At 40.2% G+C, this 19,357-nt stretch overlaps 1 protein-coding gene across 7 annotated transcripts in view; it reads left to right on the top strand.

Moving 5' to 3' along the window:
• Window positions 1-19,357, top strand: part of RPGRIP1L (RPGRIP1 like) — a 375,908-nt gene that overhangs the window by 46,492 nt on the left and 310,059 nt on the right. For all 7 annotated transcript variants that reach the window (XM_029608561.1, XM_029608562.1, XM_029608558.1 and 4 more), the window contains 2 exons: window positions 3,977-4,275; window positions 14,898-15,003. In XM_029608561.1, coding sequence (XP_029464421.1) covers window positions 3,977-4,275; window positions 14,898-15,003 — 405 coding nt within the window. The remainder of the gene's footprint in view (window positions 1-3,976; window positions 4,276-14,897; window positions 15,004-19,357) is intronic.

The following is a 19,357-nucleotide window of genomic DNA, read 5'->3' as shown; positions in this document are numbered from 1 at the left end:
TCTCATGGCAATGTGTTCTGCGCGTGGAGATTTGTGCAGGCTTTTCAGCTGGGGATCATTTCTGTGGGTATCTCTAGGAGCAGTCCAGCTTCGGGCTATTCAGTCTTTTTTGCCAAAACGTGGTCTCTGACTTCGCTTGGATCATTCAATTTCCCTGCCAATGCTGGACAAGGGAGAGAGAGAGAGAGAGATACGAATGAATATCCTCTGTTGTGGACCTTGGATGTCAAGAGGCATCTGGTGAGGTAGTTGGAGGTTACTAAACCTCCCAAGAACACTGACCACCTATTTGTTATCCATGGTGACAGTAAACAGGGTGAGTCGGCATCACGGGCTACCATAGCCTGCTGGATTAAGGACGTTCTCAGTTGCATATGTGAATACTGAGCAGCCATTACCTAGATGGGTTAGGACTCATTCCACTAGGGCTCGAGCAGTGTCATGGCTGGAGCTTTGTTGTCTCCCCTTGAGTTTTGCCGATCTGTGACATGATTCTCATTGTATACTTTTCCAGGTTTTGCTTTCTGAATGTGAAGACCCAAGAGGGTGCAACCTTGAGCGTACAGTGTCGGTTAGACCAAGGGCAGCCTCCCGCCATATTAGGGAGTAGCTTTGTTACATCCCACTGGTGTGGATTAACCTGTCTGAAGTCTAAGGAGAAATTACTATTTACCTGATAAATTCCTTTTCTTTAGTGAAGACAGGTGACTCCACCTTCCCGCCCTTAGCTGCCAGTCTGTGGTTCTAGTGTCGTCCTGAATGTCTGCATTTCTGAGGATGACTGGTCCCTAAATTAGTGATGTTAAACTCTGTTAGAGCTCAGTGTTCCCTGTTATCTGAGTGCTTGAGTGTTGTCTGTTGCTAGTTATAATCAAATGTTGTTAGTCTGTCCACAGTTGGCTTTTGCAGAGAATACTGGCGAGCTGATGTCTGTGCAGGGATATATATATATATATATATATATATATATATATATATATATATATATCCCCATTATATATATATATATATATAATGAATACCACCAACATATTTTATGAAAGAAAAGTTACTATTAGTTTATAGTGTAATTAAATGCAGAAAGAAGGGTTAGCATTCCTGTTTAAATAACTGACATTTTACTTTTAGCATCTCAAGAGTTGTACCCTGAATTTTAATTTTGATAAGCACTACTAAGCCAAAATAAAAGAGAATATATGGAGATGTTATAATATCCTAGAATAGGGGGGGGGGGGTGTCAACTCCAGTCCTCGAGATCCACAAACAGGACAGGTTTTCAGATTATCCACAATGAAAATGCATGAGACAGATTTGCTTATAATGGAAGCAGCATATGGAATTCTATCTATTTGTGGCTCCTGAGAACAGGAGTTGGCCACCCTGCCCTAGAACAAAAATCTACCCTCCAGTAAATGGAAAATCTTGCCTTCAGACATAAAAAGATGGCTTTGGAGGCTGGCTCAGTGGCAGGTGCTTAACATTGCTATGCCAAAGATCTGGTTTTGATCCTGGGCCATGCTTCTGCTCTTTGGGCTGGCCATGAACACTATGGAGGCTGCATTCACAGCCCAGTTCTGATGCTTAGTGACCAGACCTAAGGTACAAGTTAGCTAAGGTGTGGAGGGAACTACGGTTTGTGGCCTCTGGTCAAGGGCTATTGCTGCAATGGCTGGGCTGAACTGGAATAGGGCGAAATAACTCAGGATCACTATGAATGAAGACTCATGGCACCATTGCCCACTAGAAGCTGGTTCTGATTGAACTTGAAGTACAACAGAAAAGGAGGGACAAAAAAAATGATATATATATATATATATATATATATATATATATATATATATATATATATATATATATTGCAATGTCAGCTTTGCTCCATCTCCATCTGCTGGTAGAGGTGCATAACCCATTGGTATGGATTAACCTGCCTTCATTAAAGAACAGGAAATTATCAGGTAAATAGTAATTTTCTCATTTTGTTAGCTCCTAAAAGCTAATCAAGAAATGTTGTTAGTCCAATAAAAGTAGGATTTTTGGTGTATTGACCATTATTTTCAAGAATCTCCCCCCCCCCCCCCCCCCCCCCCAGCAATCACAGATAGAACGCACCGTTTTAATTTTTTAAAAATTGGGGTTTTTTTGTTTTTTTGCTTTTTGATGTGCATAATTTCAGTTATTAGGCTACATGTCTCCTTACTTCTAACAAATGGTAGTAGTTCCCTTAAAAATGTATATTCCATTTTTATTTTTTTAATTTGCTTTAAGTGGAATTTTAACATGCATCAGAACTTGTAAAAATATGTAACAGATTGGATTTCTTTTGGTAATTTTATTTTGAAATAATTTTAAACCCATATGCACTATGGGTCATCTGTTTCTGTAATGTATAAACATTTTTTTGGTGGGGGACGAGTTGAGATGATACAAAGGTTATGGAGTACATATACTGTTAGATCACTGGTACAGCTTATCTACTTATGAAATATTTTCTACTTTGTACTCTTTGAAGGAAGAATTCACTGTACCTATTTCAAAGCTTTTATGTTTGTTTTTTCACTTTAAAAAATTAAAACACAAACACTGTTGACAACTTGCTTTCCAAAATAAAACAAGCCTCTCTGAACAAATGTAATAGCTTTTTATTTTCAGCCTTCTAAGGCCACTGCAAAAAATAACTGCAGTGTGTGACCAGTTTTGTGAAGTCTTGTACTTTGTGTTTATCATCCAAGTCATTTTTTTTGTCCCTCCTTTTCTGTTGTACTTCAAGTTCAATCAGAACCAGCTTCTAGTGGGCAATGGTGCCATGAGTCTTCATTCATAGTGATCCTGAGTTATTTCGCCCTATTCCAGTTCAGCCCAGCCATTGCAGCAATAGCCCTTGACCAGAGGCCACAAACCGTAGTTCCCTCCACACCTTAGCTAACTTGTACCTTAGGTCTGGTCACTAAGCATCAGAACTGGGCTGTGAATGCAGCCTCCATAGTGTTCATGGCCAGCCCAAAGAGCAGAAGCATGGCCCAGGATCAAAACCAGATCTTTGGCATAGCAATGTTAAGCACCTGCCACTGAGCCAGCCTCCAAAGCCATCTTTTTATGTCTGAAGGCAAGATTTTCCATTTACTGGAGGGTAGATTTTTGTTCTAGGGCAGGGTGGCCAACTCCTGTTCTCAGGAGCCACAAATAGATAGAATTCCATATGCTGCTTCCATTATAAGCAAATCTGTCTCATGCATTTTCATTGTGGATAATCTGAAAACCTGTCCTGTTTGTGGATCTCGAGGACTGGAGTTGACACCCCCCCCCCCCCTATTCTAGGATATTATAACATCTCCATATATTCTCTTTTATTTTGGCTTAGTAGTGCTTATCAAAATTAAAATTCAGGGTACAACTCTTGAGATGCTAAAAGTAAAATGTCAGTTATTTAAACAGGAATGCTAACCCTTCTTTCTGCATTTAATTACACTATAAACTAATAGTAACTTTTCTTTCATAAAATATGTTGGTGGTATTCATTATAGCCTATACAGGTAAAAAGAACAACCAATGTAATTAAAAATCACTCCCACACTGGCTTTATGCTAGCCCTTTGTAGTCTTAATGTTTTTAGACTTAAAATGTGGTTTCAAATCTTACAGAAAAACAAAAATTATATAACTGGATTGCTGCCTGTTATTAAGATGCTTTAAATTATGTTGAAGGAACATATGGAGTAAATATGCGTCCCCTCTTTGCTAACCTTAAATGATAAGCCAAAGGAAACTGTTATTTGTCAGTGCTATAAAGCAGATTGCTGCCCAATGGTTTCAATTATCTTCAAAGAGTTCTGCACAAGCAGTAATAGTTATATCAAAACCTGAAATTTATTATTCAGGTTCTGCATTGAAGTCTTCACAGTGATTATGTCCCTTCAACAAAATGCTTTTTAATGCTTACTTTTCAAATTTCTTTTTTTATCTTTTTATTATTTCACCAGAATGGCCACCAAGTTAATACGGCTTGTTAAAGACAAAAAAAAATATGAGCAGGTTGGTGGTGGCCCCAAGCGGTCGGGGCGGGATGTGGAACTGGAGGAAATAATTGAGCAGCTGCAGGAGAATATTCGTGAACTTGAGAAACACAATGAAGGTCTTCAAAACAGATTAATTGCAGCAAAACAGCAGCTTCAAATTCAGGGTCACAGGCACACGCCATACAACTACGTGCAATCTCGTATCAATTCGGGGCTCAAAAAAGTGGCTGAAGGAGTTATGATGCAAGAAAACCTGAGAAAAGGTATTATGCAGTGTAATATTAAGTGCTTTTAAAATAGATGTGTTTTTTGCACCTAAACATACATATTCTGTATTTCATTCATATACTTTGATTCTTCTTTGAGGTGTAGCAGAACAGTTTGTAGGTTTATACTTCCTTTACTATTTTTATTATGTCTGTCTATGCTGTCAATTGGAAATTGTACTATGGGGAAAACCAATGTTTTTGAAAGGTACACATTATCTGTGATTGGCAATCCTTTTTCAATCCTCTTGACTTTTGACAAGAGGCAGTGGACAGAAGTCTTTGTAATTCAGGTATTGAATGCTTTAGCAAACTTTGAGGCAAAACCATGTAATACAGGATCTGATTCCATGCTTGTGCAGAAAGATCATGAAAAATCCAGAGCACAATGTTTTAACATTCATTAGTTTAACATTCATAGTACCCTCTTCCTCCATGTGTTCCTCTTTAGCCACTCATATGAAGAGTGCTAAGAAGAATCGAAGATCATCTTTCTTTGGTTCTAATGGTAGCCCCGGATTGGAAAGGAGACCATGGTATGCCAATTTGATGTGTCTCAAGGTGGAAGAATCTCTACAGTTGCTGACAGACAAGGGCCAGTTATGACAGGGCCCTATCTTCATGGAAGATCTAGCTCACCCCTTTTCTTATGCTTTTCCTTCTCATTCCTCCCCTCCTTTTCTCACCTGACGGTCCATCTGGCTCTTTTCTGGCTGGTGCGTTCTGGCCATCCTGCCAGGGCGGTCTCTCATGCTGGTGGGAGGTCTAGCAGCAAGTCTACTCTCGCTAGCAGGGCCTGGCCTCCTTAACAGCATCCTTCATGAAGAGGGCGAGTGGCAGAAGCTGGTCTTCTCTAATTGATGGAGCCTGGCCTCCCCGCCAGCAGCCCTCTCTCACTGGGGTTCCTCATAAACTTTGAGAAATCAATCTTAGTACCCACTTGGTGCCTGCAATTCATTGGAGCCATCATAGTCTCGGAGCAAGTAAAGGCATTCCTCCCTGCAGAGTGACGACATTAATCTGAATTGCCAAATCCTTATTAATTTCCTTGACTCTCACAGCACGCCATCTTCTGGTGCTGTTCGGACACCTTGCAGCACGCTCCATGTGATCCCTCGTATGCGTTTACATGTGCATTGACTTCAATGGAGACTGAATTCACAATGGCATTAGCTATTGCAGCCTCTAAATACAGCCATTTGTCTCACTCCAGAGATGAAGTTGGAAATCCATTGGTGGTTACAGTCTGCAGTGCTTCTCATAGGGGCAACACTCCAACCTATTCCTTACCAGGTTATACTGGGGACAGATACCTCAACTTTGGACTGGCAAGCTCACACTGGTCCCTACAAAATGCAAGGCATTTTGACTCCTCAAGAACGCATCTTCACATCAACCTTCTAGAACTCTGAGCAATCTACAGTGCCCTGCGAGCCTTTACTCACCTCCTATGAGGGAAGAACATCCTGATTCAAATGGACAATCGTTGCCATGTTTTATGTGAGCAAACAAGGAGAAACAGGATCCTATATCCTTTGCCAGGAGACCCTTCTCATATGGCAGTGAGCAGTGGACAACGAAGCCACACTACAGACCTCTTACATGTCAGGCATAACGAATACCCTGGCAGATAATCTCAGTTTATTCCAGCCTCACGAATGGTCAATTTAGCAATCCACAGCAGATTGTCTCTTCCGACTTTGGGGTCAACCCTGGATTGATCTCTTTGCGACAGAACAGAAGCGGAAATTAAATCAATTCTGCTTCATACTATCCAGCACACTACAGAAAACTTATGATACTTTCCTACTACCCTGGAGCATAGGCCTTGAATACACTTTTCCTCCTATAATGCTTATAGTGAGGATCATACAGAAAGTTTTGTGGGACCAAGCCACCATCATACCATTGTGGCCCAGACAAGCATGGTGTATATATCTCATATAAATGTCCACTTAGCTAGGAAGCCTTCCACGAGACGTAGTTACTTCTTTAAATGGAAAAGATATTCGTATTGGTATGTGTTTCCCAAATGAGATCCCTTCAAGTGTGAGCCAAGACATCTTCTTATCTCCATTATCTATCACAATCTGGCCTAGTGACAACCTTATCAGTGTGAGTGCATCTTGGTGCCTTTGCAGCTTACCATTGCCCAGTAAACAATGCAGACACATCCGCTGGTTCACAAACTTCCGGTATCCTGGGACCTCCATGTAGTTTTCACATACTTAATGCAACCTCCAATTGAGCCAAGGAATCTGCATCACTTAAGGATGTCACCTGGAAAGTAATTTTCCTATTAGCATTTACTTTATACATCATGTTAGTGAATTGTAAGCTTTGGTGCATTAGCCACCATATCTGCAGTTTTTCCACGATAAGATAGTACTTTGGACACACCTTAAGTTTTTACCGAAGGTGGTGTCCATGTTCTATATTAACCAGTCCTTTGTACTGTCCACTTTCTTTCCTTGACCTCATGCCCACGACAGGGAGAAGCTCTTCATGCATTGGCTGACATAAGGGCATTCACTTATTACAAGCATCATCCTCAGCCCTATAGGAAAACATTGCAGCTGTTCATCTCTTACGATCCAAATAGACTCGGCATAGCTGTTCCTAAGCGGTCTTTGACTGAATTATTAACTGCATCCAGCATTGCTATTCTGCAGCTGATCTCGAACTTACTACTCTGACTCGAGCCCATCAAGTTAGAGCAACGGTGTCCTCAATTGCACACCTCAGAAGGGTGCCGAATTAAGATAATAATATATATTTATTTATATACCGTCAATCTGGGGTACAAACCTGGCGGTTTACAATAAAGTTGAAAAATAAAATACATAGCATAATTAAATCATAAATTAAAACAATGTGCAAATCTACCACAAAAACATACTAAATTAATCAAATGCTCATAAGCTGGGTTCCTTCAATTTTTAGCCATTATCCTGTATGTGGGAGCTGAAAAGCAATTTCAAATAACCAAGTTTTTAGGTCTTTTTTAAAACGCTTGGGATCGGATTCTAATCTTAAATTTGGCAAGCTATTCCAGAGCTTGGGACCAGCCACAGAAATCGATCTCTCTCTGACTTCTCTGAGCCATGCTCCTTGTACAGTGGGCATCTGTAAGAGACCTTTATTTGCTGATCTCAAGTTTCTGCTAGGGGTATGCAAATGCAGCGATGTATTTAACCGTTCTACATTTTTATTTTAAATTGAGTTATGTATAATTGTTAAAGTTTTATATTGTGCATGAAATTTAACCGGAAGCCGGTGCAGATTTTGTAAGGCTGATTTGATGTGTTCTGTTTTTTTATGACATGTGAGAATTCTAGCTGACGCGTTCTGTAGGAATTGAAGGGGTCGTATTGTAGAGTATGGTAAGCCAAGTAAACGTGAATTGCAGTAATCAAACTAAAAAAATATACCAGTCTGTAGAATTGTTCTGAAATCGGTTATGTGTAAAAGTGGTTTTAGTCATTTTAATATTCAACTTATAATAACCATTCTTTAACTAACTAAGTACAGAAAACAACTAGCATACTACAAAAAAACAATCTTAGACACCAAAAAAAAATACTACAACTCAAAAATAGAAAAATTTGCAAACAATGCCAGAACCCTATTTAATATAGTAAACAACCTAACATGTGACAACACTATCAATCATCTAACCCTACAAGAAAATCAATGCAATGATGTAGCCCAATTCTTTAAAGACAAAATTGAGAATCTAAGGAAAAAAATCCCAGTAACTACAAAACAAGAGATTAGGATGCCCACTAGAGACGTCAGTATGTGGGCTGAATTTGAGGAAGTATCACACCCTGAAGTAGAAAAAATGATTAGGCAATTAAACCCTGCTACCCACAAAAGCGACACCATACCCATTACAGAACTTAAAAAAATAGCCGACACAATAACCCCAACCTTAACTAAAATCATCAACCTCTCACTAGACGAAGGAGTAATGCCGGATACCTTGAAAGGAGCCATAATCAAGCCAATTATTAAGAAAAAGAACCTTGACCCCTTAAATCTTAGCAACTACAGACCAGTCTCCAACTTACCCCTAATAGCCAAACTAATCGAAAAATCAGTTCAAAAACAACTATCTAACCACCTTGAAAATAACAACATACTATATCTAGCACAACATGGATTCCGCAAACACTACAGTACAGAAACATTGCTATTAGCTCTATCAGACAATATCTAAAGAGGATTCGATACAGGAACACACTACATTCTGGTTCTATTAGATCTCTCTGCAGCATTTGACACTGTAAATCACAGAATACTAATCAATAGACTGAAAGAAATAGGACTCACTAACAAAACACTAAAATGGTTCGAGTCATACTTAAACAATAGATGTTTTCAGGTACAAATCAAAAATGCACTTTCAGACAAAGTCAAACTGCTAACTGGTGTCCCACAGGGATCAGCCCTATCTGCAACACTCTTTAACATCTACCTCCTCCCAGTATGTCACTTAGTAGCAGGACTGGGAATTGTATATTACATTTATGCAGATGATATACAATTACTGTTACCCATTCCAAACACCATTGAAGAAACAATGAAACTAGCCAATATGTACCTAGAAATAATCAAACAGCTCCTAAACCAGATGGAATTGGTTATAAACATTGACAAAACTGAATTCTTACATCTTGAACGTAAAAACACTCACCACACACAACCAACATTCACAATCAAAAATATTCAAACCACCGAGTTAGCAACAAAAGTTAGGAATCTAGGAGTAATAATTGACACTGAGCTAAACATGAAACAACACATCTCATAGAAAATAAAAGAAGGTTATGCAAAACTAATGATCCTAAGAAGACTAAAACCTCTATTAACGATTAACAATTTTCGCACAGTTCTACAAGCAATGATATTCGCTAGCACAGATTATTGTAACTCCCTGCTGTTAGGACTACCTCAATCTACAATTCGGCCTCTGCAAATATTGCAAAATTCCGCTGCCAGAGTTTTGACAGGCAAAAAAAAGAATGACCACATTACAGGAACACTTGCTGAACTCCACTGGCTTCCAATTGAACAAAGAATACAATATAAAGCACTTTGTATAATCCATAAACTAATCCACGATGATAAAGCCGACTGGCTTAACACGGCACTGCGCATGCATGTACCACAAAGAAACCTGAGATCTGCAAATAAAGCTCTACTAACTGACCCCTCTGTCAAATCAGCACATCTCACGCAAGTAAGGGAAAGAGCACTGTCACTGGCTGGTCCTGTACTCTGGAATACCATGCCACTCGAAATAAGACTACAGACAAATCTGAAATTATTCAAAACTAATCTGAAAACCTGGCTTTTTAAACAAGCATTTTATAAAGATAAAGAAAAGGAGAAAAATAGTTGAGCGATAAGGATGCACCAAGCTACAAGTTTTTAGTAACCTACATAAGCATATTAATGTTAAAATCAAACTTCCTAATTTGTTCCTAACAATCAGGTTTAACTTACACACCCAGTTTATTATTTTACATTGTTACCGTACTATGATGGCACACGAGTAATTTGTAATCTATACCACCCTTATTTCTCTTTATCGTGCCCTTCTGTAAACCGTTGTGATGGTATTTAACTTAACGACGGTATAGAAAATTTTTTAAATAAAATAAATAAATAATATTTTTTGGGTAATATGTTTTTTCATTGACAGATTGACCTAGATCGCATCCAAATTCTGATAGTTCTATATTTGTTTGATTATTTAACTGTACTGTAGGTGATAGTGATACCTGCTATTTTCCTATTTATAATGATTATTTCTGTTTTTTCTAAATTTAAAACTAATTTCATTTGTTGAATCAATTGTTTTATGCTTGAGAAATACATTTTTAAAGTTTTTAGTGCAACTTCAATTGATGTATTTATTGGAACCAAAAATTGAATGTCTGCATAAATGAATTATTTGATACTTAGACCTGATAAGACATGGCATAGTGGTGTTAAGTAAATGTTAAATAGCATGGACGATGGTGCTGACCTTGAGGTAATCCTGTTTCTAGGTATAATGGTTTTGAGGTGCAACTTTCAATTCTTACTTTAAAGGAACGATCGGTTAAGTATGATGTGAACCGTTGTAAAACAGTACCTTTTATGCTGATTTTTAAAATCTGGTTATCATGATATTATGATCTATTGTGTCGAACGCTGCTGATAGATCTAGTAAGAGGTAAGCCGATCCTGAGTCAAATCCTCGTAGTACTGTGTCTTGTTATGATAGTAACAGCATTTCTGTACTGTAGCTTTTTCTGAAGCCATATTGTGCTGGAAATAGCAAATTATGTGATTTTTTAAAGCTGCGACCTAGTCTTCAGTGCATACTTTCACATAAACTACCATCTTTGCAGTTGGTCGAGTAGTCCTGAACCAGATATTCCAAAATAGTCTGTTCTCCACAGTAGATTCTGGGTTGTTTACCAGTAAACATTCCACTGTAGCCCTCTGCTTGGGATTCCCCATAGATCATGGCTAATTTCAGCCCTTTTATCGCCACAAAAAAGCAAGTTTGCTTATGGTAAACAGTGTTTTCCATAGACAGCAGGATGAATTAGCCATGAGATGCTCACCCTCCTCTCTGAAGAGTAGACTATACTCCTGCCAGCTTTGACATGGACTGAAGAGGCTCTGAGGCAGCACCTGCACAGCAATCTACTAGCTTGGAAAGACAGATCTGTTCAGTACCACTGAATCATGACACACAGATCATGGCTAATTCATCCTGCTATCTATGGAAAAAACCATTAGGCATAGCAAAGTGAGCCTGTAATTGTTAAATTGTTTGTGTATTGTTGGAATAAAACTTAAAGCTTGTTTGACAGTAGTATATAGTTTTGGTCATCTGCCTAGCAATACTTTGGTATGTTGTGATCTTTTCAAGCCTCTAATGGAAGGGAGAGTACAAGCCACTGTGCATAACTTGTGTTTATGCAGTAGTTCAAAAATCAAGATTGAGAAATTGTAATCCAATCTCTACAAGTGGGAAAAAAAAGTACTGCTTGGAGATTTATTTATTTATTTATTTATGGATTTATATACCGGGAGTTCCTGTATACAATACATATCACTCCGGTTCACAGTTAAACGGTAATAACTACTGCCGTGTGGCAGTTTACATGGAACAAATTTTTTTCATTGGAACAAATCATTGGAACAAATCAGAACTTGATATGAGAAGAATAAGCAAACCAACTAACTAGTTTCAAACTTTAAACATATAAGTAAGGCAATTTAGTCTTAGCTAAGTAGTGCAGAGAAAAAAAAATACATTAGAACCAATGGATCAGGGTAATTATGGGTTGTTATATCAGTTAGTTCTTAGCTCTCTGGGAATGCTTGCAGGAAGAGCCAAGTTTTTAATTTCGCCTTAAAGTGGTGTGGCACGGCTCCAGGCGGAGGTCTGGTGGTAGGGAGTTCCAGAGGGACGGGCCCGCGGTTTATAGCGCGCGTTTTCTCAGTGAGGATTTTGCGGGCTGAGTAATCATTCTGTTTTGGTATGCACTTCTAGTCGGCTTGTCCGAAGTATGTAGTTGCAGCTTGAAGGTTAAGTTGAGTGGGGATATGTTATGAAGGGCCTTATGCATCATCATGCTGCTTTTGAACTGTATCCTGTATTTAATGGGGAGCCAGTGAAGGTGCTGGAGGATCGGGGTGATGTGGTCTCTTTTTTTGGCGTTGGTGAGAATTCTTGCTGTGGCATTCAGCACCATCTGGAGGGGTTTGGTAGAGCAGGCAGGAAGTCCCAGCAGAAGTGAGTTGCAATAGTCTAGTTTTGGGAGAATGATGGCTTGGAGTACTGTGCGGAAGTCTCTGTAACGTAGAAGTGGTTTTAGTTTCTTTAAAACTTGTAATTTAAAAAAGCATTCTTTGGTGGTGTTGTTGACGAATTTATTGAGGTTGAATCTGTCGTCTAATATCACACCCAGATCTCTGACTTGTGGTGAGGTGGTGTATCCTGAGGTGTCTGGAGAGTTGCTTGAGGTCTGTGAGGTATGTTTTTCCGGTGCTATTATCAGGATTTCTGTTTTGTTGGTGTTCAGAACCAGGTTGAGGCTGCTTAACAGCTCGTTGATGGATGAGAGGCATTTATTCCAGAAGGCCATGGTCTTGTGTAAGGTGTCGGTTATGGGGATGATAATTTGAATGTCATCCGCGTAAAGGAAATGGGTAAGCTTGAGGTTGGAGAGTAAGTGACAGAGTGGGAGAAGATAAATGTTGAAGAGGGTGGGGGAGAGTGAGGATCCCTGTGGTACTCCCATATTGGCTTGGATGGGATGGGATTCCTTGTTATTTATTTTGACTCTGTATGTTCTGTTCTCTAGGAAGGATTTAAACCAGTTGAATGCTGCTCCTGTGATGCCGATATCTGTGAGTCGTTGTAGTAAGCTAGTGTGATTCACGGTGTCGAACGCCGCTGAGAGATCCAGGAGTGCGAGAAGGCAAGGATGGCCTTTTTCAAGATTGAAGATGATGGTGTCAGCTAGAGTAGTTAATAGTGATTCGGTGTTCTTATTCTTCCGGAATCCAAATTGGTTATTGGTGAGGATATTGTTGTCATCGAGGAATTCCGAAAGTTGTCGGTTAACCACTTTCTCCATAATTTTGGCTAACATAGGAAGGTTTGCAATAGGTCTGTAGTTAGCAGGATCTGTTGTGGGAAGGTTGGGTTTTTTGAGGAGAGGTTTGAGCCTTGCAGACTTGAGTTGATTGGGAACTTGGCCTTGGGCGAGAGAGCAGTTAATGATATCTGTGAGTGGCTTGGCTACGATGTCAGGGATGGAGCTCAGGAGGTTTGATGGGATATGGTCCAAGGGGTGAGAAGATGGTTTTATCTTCTTAAGAATGTTTGCTATTTCCATGGTGGACGTGGGTTCGAGGGATGTGAGCTCTGGTGTGTGAGTGTTGGGTTGAAGAGCGGATGCTGTAGATGCTTGAGAGCTATGGAAGCTGGTGACGTTAGTGTGCGGGGGTGTCCCTTTGAGAGGGGCAACGAGAGTGGTAATTTTGTTGTCAAAGTAGTTGGCCAGCTCCTCGGCTTTTGTGAGAGCTTGGTCGTCTGGGATGCACGGTCCAGGTGGTTTAGTGAGGGTTGAAACATAGGCGAAGAGTGCTCTAGAATCAAATGAGAAGTGGTGTATTTTTTTGGAAAAGAATTCTTTCTTGGTTTTGTTGATTTCGGTTCTGTATGTGTTGAGACATGATTTGTAGTTGAGAAGGGATGTTTTAGTTGGGTTTTTTCGCCATTGGTTTTCTTTGCTTCTAAGCTCGTGTTTGCGTGACTTTAGCTCTGTAGTGAACCATGGCTTCCTATTGTCTTTGTCTGGGTTGATGGTCTTTGTTTTCATAGGACATACTTGATCGGCAACCTTGTTAGTGATGTTGAACCAAGAAGATGTAGCTGAGTTGGTGTCTGTGAGGTCAAGATTCTTTAGTTCTTTAGTCAGATGTTTGCTTAGGTGATCTCCTGAGCACTGTTTTCTAACCGAAATGGAGATAGAATATTTATAGAGAATAGAAAAGTTAAGGTATATATGTATGCTTATTAAATATAATCTTCTTTGAAGTGTCTGAAAGACAGAATCTAAACTAAATAAATAAAATATTTTATTCTTTGTGCTATTTGTTAAGTCTTTTTCTTTGTTTAATTATGTTTAAATGACTTTTTAGCTGATTGATGTTCCCATTCTTTAATAATAGAGAGAGCTGTACATAATGTACCAGAAAGGCATCTAAGCACAAATAATTCTATTCAATTAAAGTTACTATGATACCATGTGAAATCAACTTTGTCAAAAATCTTTGGAGATTCACTCAAACTACTGTTTTGCTGAAGGGCATAATTACAAGGGTGCTTAGGAAGGCTAGAGGGCAGTAATATTATGATTGGAAATGATATGAAATAGAGAATTAGAACACCAATGGGTAAGGGACTATTGAAAAAGCGGGTGTTATCTTTTCTGATGACTGCTCTGAGGGGGCATACTCTTTTGGTTAAATTTTCTTTTTGTGTATTCATAGCAAATGGACTAATCCTGATTGAGTAAGTGTGTTGGGACTACTTTGCCTATCTGGCAGAGGAAAAGGGTCTGTTAATCAGTGGCAAAGATCTTGTTTGCACAGAGTAAAAGCAGAGGGATTTCTTGATTTAGCTAAGAGGTCTCCCCTTGAAATTAAACTCTTGTCACCTAGATAACATGTATGGTAATGTAGTACTGGCAACCTATAGAATCTACAGGAGGAAGAGAGACGCTGAAAATTGTACCAAACCTAACGCTGCATTCTGCCTTAAAAGATATGGAAAGATAAACTGACTGAACATTTTGCAAGCCACGTATTTCTTTGTAGTGGAGCTCTCCATTATTTGCCAGATTTTTATGTCTTAACAACAAGTAACATCACAGAAAAGAACTCTTTTTTTTTTTTTTCCCTGCTATAGCCAAAATTTACAGCATTTGAAGCAATAACTTATTTGTGATCCCTAACTTGTAATCTTAAACTGTTGCTATATCATGAATTATTCACTTTACATGGTTATGCTAATTTTTTTCATTTTGAATTTATTTCAGGAATGAGAATGCAAGACCCAGAGATGATTTCAAGATCTACTCAAGCTGTGCTACCTAGATATGGACATAGTCTGCTTGAAGAAGCAAGGGCTGAGATAAAAGATCTGTATGTCTCATTTTCTTTGCCATTTGTTACCACTATCACTAAAGTATCTGATTTTATCATTCCCCTCCAGTTAATAGCAGAAATAAAAAAGTTAGGATACAGTGAACTTTTCAGGGTGAGAAATCAAAGATCATCTAAGCCTCCAAAAACTATTAGGTTTTTTAATAGTGTAAGTCATTTGTGTGTCATCTAGTATATTATAGGGGTTAGAAAGCCCCTGTTGTACCATTGTTGTTTTTTTTTTGTTGGGGTGTTTTTTTGTTGTTTTTTTAAACATTAGAGTGTAATCTAGTTGGTTGCTGGTTAAAACTAACATTCTCCTTTGTCATAACCTGGCTTCCGGTCTGAATTTTAAATATTTTTGCTTTCTTGCCTTTTTAGGTATGCTTCATCAATGCAAAGCACTTATTGCTGTTACCATATCTGTCTGTCTGTCCATATGCATATATCGGGTGCTTTCTCCATGAACAGATTTGACTGATGTTGGAGATTCTCTTACTGAAGTGTCAACACGCCTGCCAGATCTGGCTAGAAGAGAGCCCTCGATAGATATACTATAAAATCGGAGTCATTCATGAATTGCAGAAGTTTATTTGTATGCATTCCTTTCATATATGAAGGAATATTGCCTCTATAGGGACTTGATAAATAGAGCATGTACCTGCCTTTTATACTCTGCTTTGTCCATGCACAAATTCTACAGCCAAATAAATTGATTGTATGGGAGTTTTAACTTACCCTCCTTGGGTAACTGCTCTGAAAATACAGCCATGAGTTATAATCAATAGGATTCCCATATAAACTCATGAAAGAACCAGAGTAGTCCTTTATAAATTGATAGATCCAAAAAAGGCAATCTAACAGACATCATAATTCATAGAAAAATTTAAATTTATATCACATGAATTCTGCCACACAGCAAAATTAGGGACCCATCCCTTAATATAAAAATGTCATCAATTTTATAACTCCCAAATAAATAATAATCCTACAAACCATGTATAGGCATGCAATATCAGATGCATGGCTGACCCTACTTCCACATCTGTGGTGTATATCATAGTATGCCCTTCTTCACTTCTTTATGTCTTGCCCCACAACCAGTGAACATCCAAATGGTGCCAACTGATTCTATTCAGAGCCATTAGTTTGCTGGCAAATGCACAGAGCAGACTGCAGGCACAGCAGAACCCGAACTATTTTCTTTATAGAGAGAGAAATTCAGCAAACAGGCTGATGCAATTAGTACGCTCAGCTGAGGGTACGGCTTTACATGTGCTTGGACGTATGTTTCTAGAAACTTTGACTAGGCACACTGAGCATGCCCTATACCTCGTATCCACATAGGGTCCCTCTTCAGTCTCTTCTTTTCCGTGAAGCTGTGAGCCTCATGGTTGATTGAGCTCTTAAACATTTTGGCTTTTTAACCTAGTGGAAAACTTCTTTTTTGCATTTTCGTGATTTTTTTTCTCTCTGTTCCGCCGCCGAGTCCCTCTCGGTGCCTTCTCGTAGTGTCTCCAGTCAGGATTTACTTATTGGCACTATTCTTTTTTTAATCATTTTTATTTGAAGACTGACATTAACTAACCGGTATTGAGGTGACAAAATTTGTGACCTCATAATTAATGTAGAAACAGTGTAAGTCTCCAGTTTTCTTGTGGACTTTGCAGTAAGTTCCAGAAAGAAATCATGCATGTACTTTCCTGTTGAAATTGCTGTGCTACAAAGTACTTGTGGACCCTTAAACTTTCTTTTCATGCAGGTAAAATTTGTAAGAAAAAATACACTTCCTTAGTGTTCGGGTAGGTGAATCCCAATGAGTGGGTTATGCACCTCTGCCAGCATATGGAGACAGAGCAAAAACTGACATCACACCCATATAGTCCTGCCCCGACATCAGCTTGCCAATATTCTCCATCTCCCGCAGATGGTGGACATGCATTTCCCTTTGGGAGATTGCCTGTGAGTAAAAGAAGAAATAAATTGGAAAAGAGATGTCTATGTAGCACCACTTGCCACCTGAGGTGATACCATGTGGTCCCACCCTCAGAGTGCCCAGACCGGTAGCCCTGACTAGTGTGGACCTAAATTCCAATTAGCAGTTGCAGGCCTAGAGATACTCAGCAGTGAACGCTTTAGTCCTCTCCCTCCCATAGCCGGAACCTGTACCTACTCTCAGCCAGGGAGGGCTAAGCACAGGTAAAAGTTTTTAACTTCTGAAAAAAAAAATAGAGTCGGTGACAGGAAGAAAGCAGGAGAAGGGTCTGTTTTCTTGGAGTTCAGCTGTCCTCACATCTCTGGGAAATTCTGTGAAGTGAGGAGAGAATGCAGACATGGTGGATTGAGCAGCCATTTTGCTAGGCCCAGGCTTCTCCCATTTTGGCGTATGGTATGCCACAGGACACTTTCGTGCATTTTTTTACTGGACACCGGCGTGCATCCTCGTGTGCTCCCAGTTTAGGTATCTGTCCTGGGCATCCAGTTTGGGTGTCTAGTAGGACAAATGACCTAGGCGCATGGGCTTGGATGCACATTTTTGTGCATCCATATTTGGTGTGCTTGTACGAGCAGAAAAGCTAGGCACGAGCCTTCATCAGGCTGTGCGCTTACAGCATGGTGCCTGCAGCAAAGAAATCTAAGTGCCTATCTGTCTGTGCTGCCTGCCATTTAGCCATAGCTTTCTGTAAGTCTGTGTCAGTGCTGCTTGGATGCTCAGGGAGATTTACCTCCTCCCAATTTTGCCGATGATGGTCGATCTCCTTGGTCTGAGGGGAGTGGAACCGAGGGAGACACTGCAGGGGTGTCTCCTCCTCTGATTGGTCCACGATTCAAATCCTCAGGGGACACTGGCTCTCGCAGGATGTCAGGTTTGGGCCTGTGGGGGCCTGGAATGGACTTGGCCTCTTTTTCCTGGGTGGAATTCTTCCAGGGATTTCACACGTTTCTACAAGGCCAGTATGCTGAAGCAGCAGTTCCTACTGAGGTAGGTCCAGGCACTGCGAGTGTTCCTCTGCCTTTCTCTATAGTTGAGCGCTGTAGCGCAGTGCAGTCTGACAGAGCTCAAATGCAGGTGGATCAGGATGATACCAATGATGACGGTGGGGGCTCTCCTGGTGAGGAAAGGGATATTCCCCCAGATTTGGAGCCGTAGAGAACTCTTTTACATTTCTTTCAGAGCGATAAGTTGCCGGGTCTGATATCTCAGGGCCTGATTCCTTGGGGGACACAGAAGAAGGATCCTATTTTGGTCACCCTGTGCAAGACTTCTTGTTTCTTTCCCCTCTTGCATGCAATCCAGGAGTTGATTGATCTGGAATGGAATGCGCCAGAAGCGTCCTTTAAAGGAGGACTTGTCTTAGCGGGTTTATACCCCTTGGATCCGCAGGCCAGACAGCAGTTGTGTTTCCCTAAGATGGATGCCTTGGTGTGTTCTGTCACGAAACATACCATCATCCCGGTAGAGGGAGGAGCGGCTCTGAAGGATGCTTAGGATAGGAGTTTTCAGACTATCCTGAAGCAAGCCTTTGAGGCAATGATAGTGAGCTTGCAAATTGCTTCATATTGCACCTTAGTTGCTCGGGCTACGTTGTAGCTTTGTCAAGAGTCTGGCAGCGTTGGGTGATTTAGGACCTATGGTAAAACCAGGGGCTGCCTTCTTGGCTGATGTGGACTATGAGTTGGTACTCACAGTTGCCAGAGGAACTGCTTTAATTATTGCGGCTAGGCGACAGCTGTGGCTGTGCAATTGGTCTGCAGATATTATTTCATAGTCCAATATGACTAAATTGCCTTTCAAAGGCTCGCTTTTGTTTGGCAGTGAATTGGAACAAACTGGCAAGTAAATGGGGAGAGACCCAGGTCCCACGTTTGCCGAAGGATAAAAAGTCAGTTTCCCGGATTGGTCGAGTGGCCGCTCTTGCTTTCAGCCTTATAGGGGAGGTTCTTACCAGAGATCCTGTCCCTTCCAAAGATTTCAGTTCTTTCATCGCTGAGGTCCTCAAAAGGATACAGGCTCCGAGGGCTGAGTCACTCAGCCTTCCCAGTGAAGGTTTGCGGTCTCACCTGGTGGTGCGGGGTGGTCATTTATCCCAGTTTATCACAGGTCAACCCAGTTTACTTCGAATCAATGGGTTCTCAAAGTGGTTCAGAACAGCTATGCTCTAGAGTTTCTTCGCATTCCTCCAGATGCCTTCATGGTCTCTCCATACAACTCCCCTCAGAAGAGGGTAGAAGAGGAAGCAACATTACAATGGCTGTTGATTCTGAAAGAGTGACTCCTGTTCCCGAATCGCAGCAAAATACAGGCCGATATTCCTTTAATTTTGGCGTGTTCAAGAAGGAAGGTTCATTTCAA

This window comes from Rhinatrema bivittatum, chromosome 7 (genome assembly GCF_901001135.1).
Source record: "Rhinatrema bivittatum chromosome 7, aRhiBiv1.1, whole genome shotgun sequence".
NCBI classification, from domain to species: domain Eukaryota; kingdom Metazoa; phylum Chordata; class Amphibia; order Gymnophiona; family Rhinatrematidae; genus Rhinatrema; species Rhinatrema bivittatum.
Note: the sequence above shows the minus strand (reverse complement) of the source record. Positions and strands in the feature narration are given on the sequence as shown.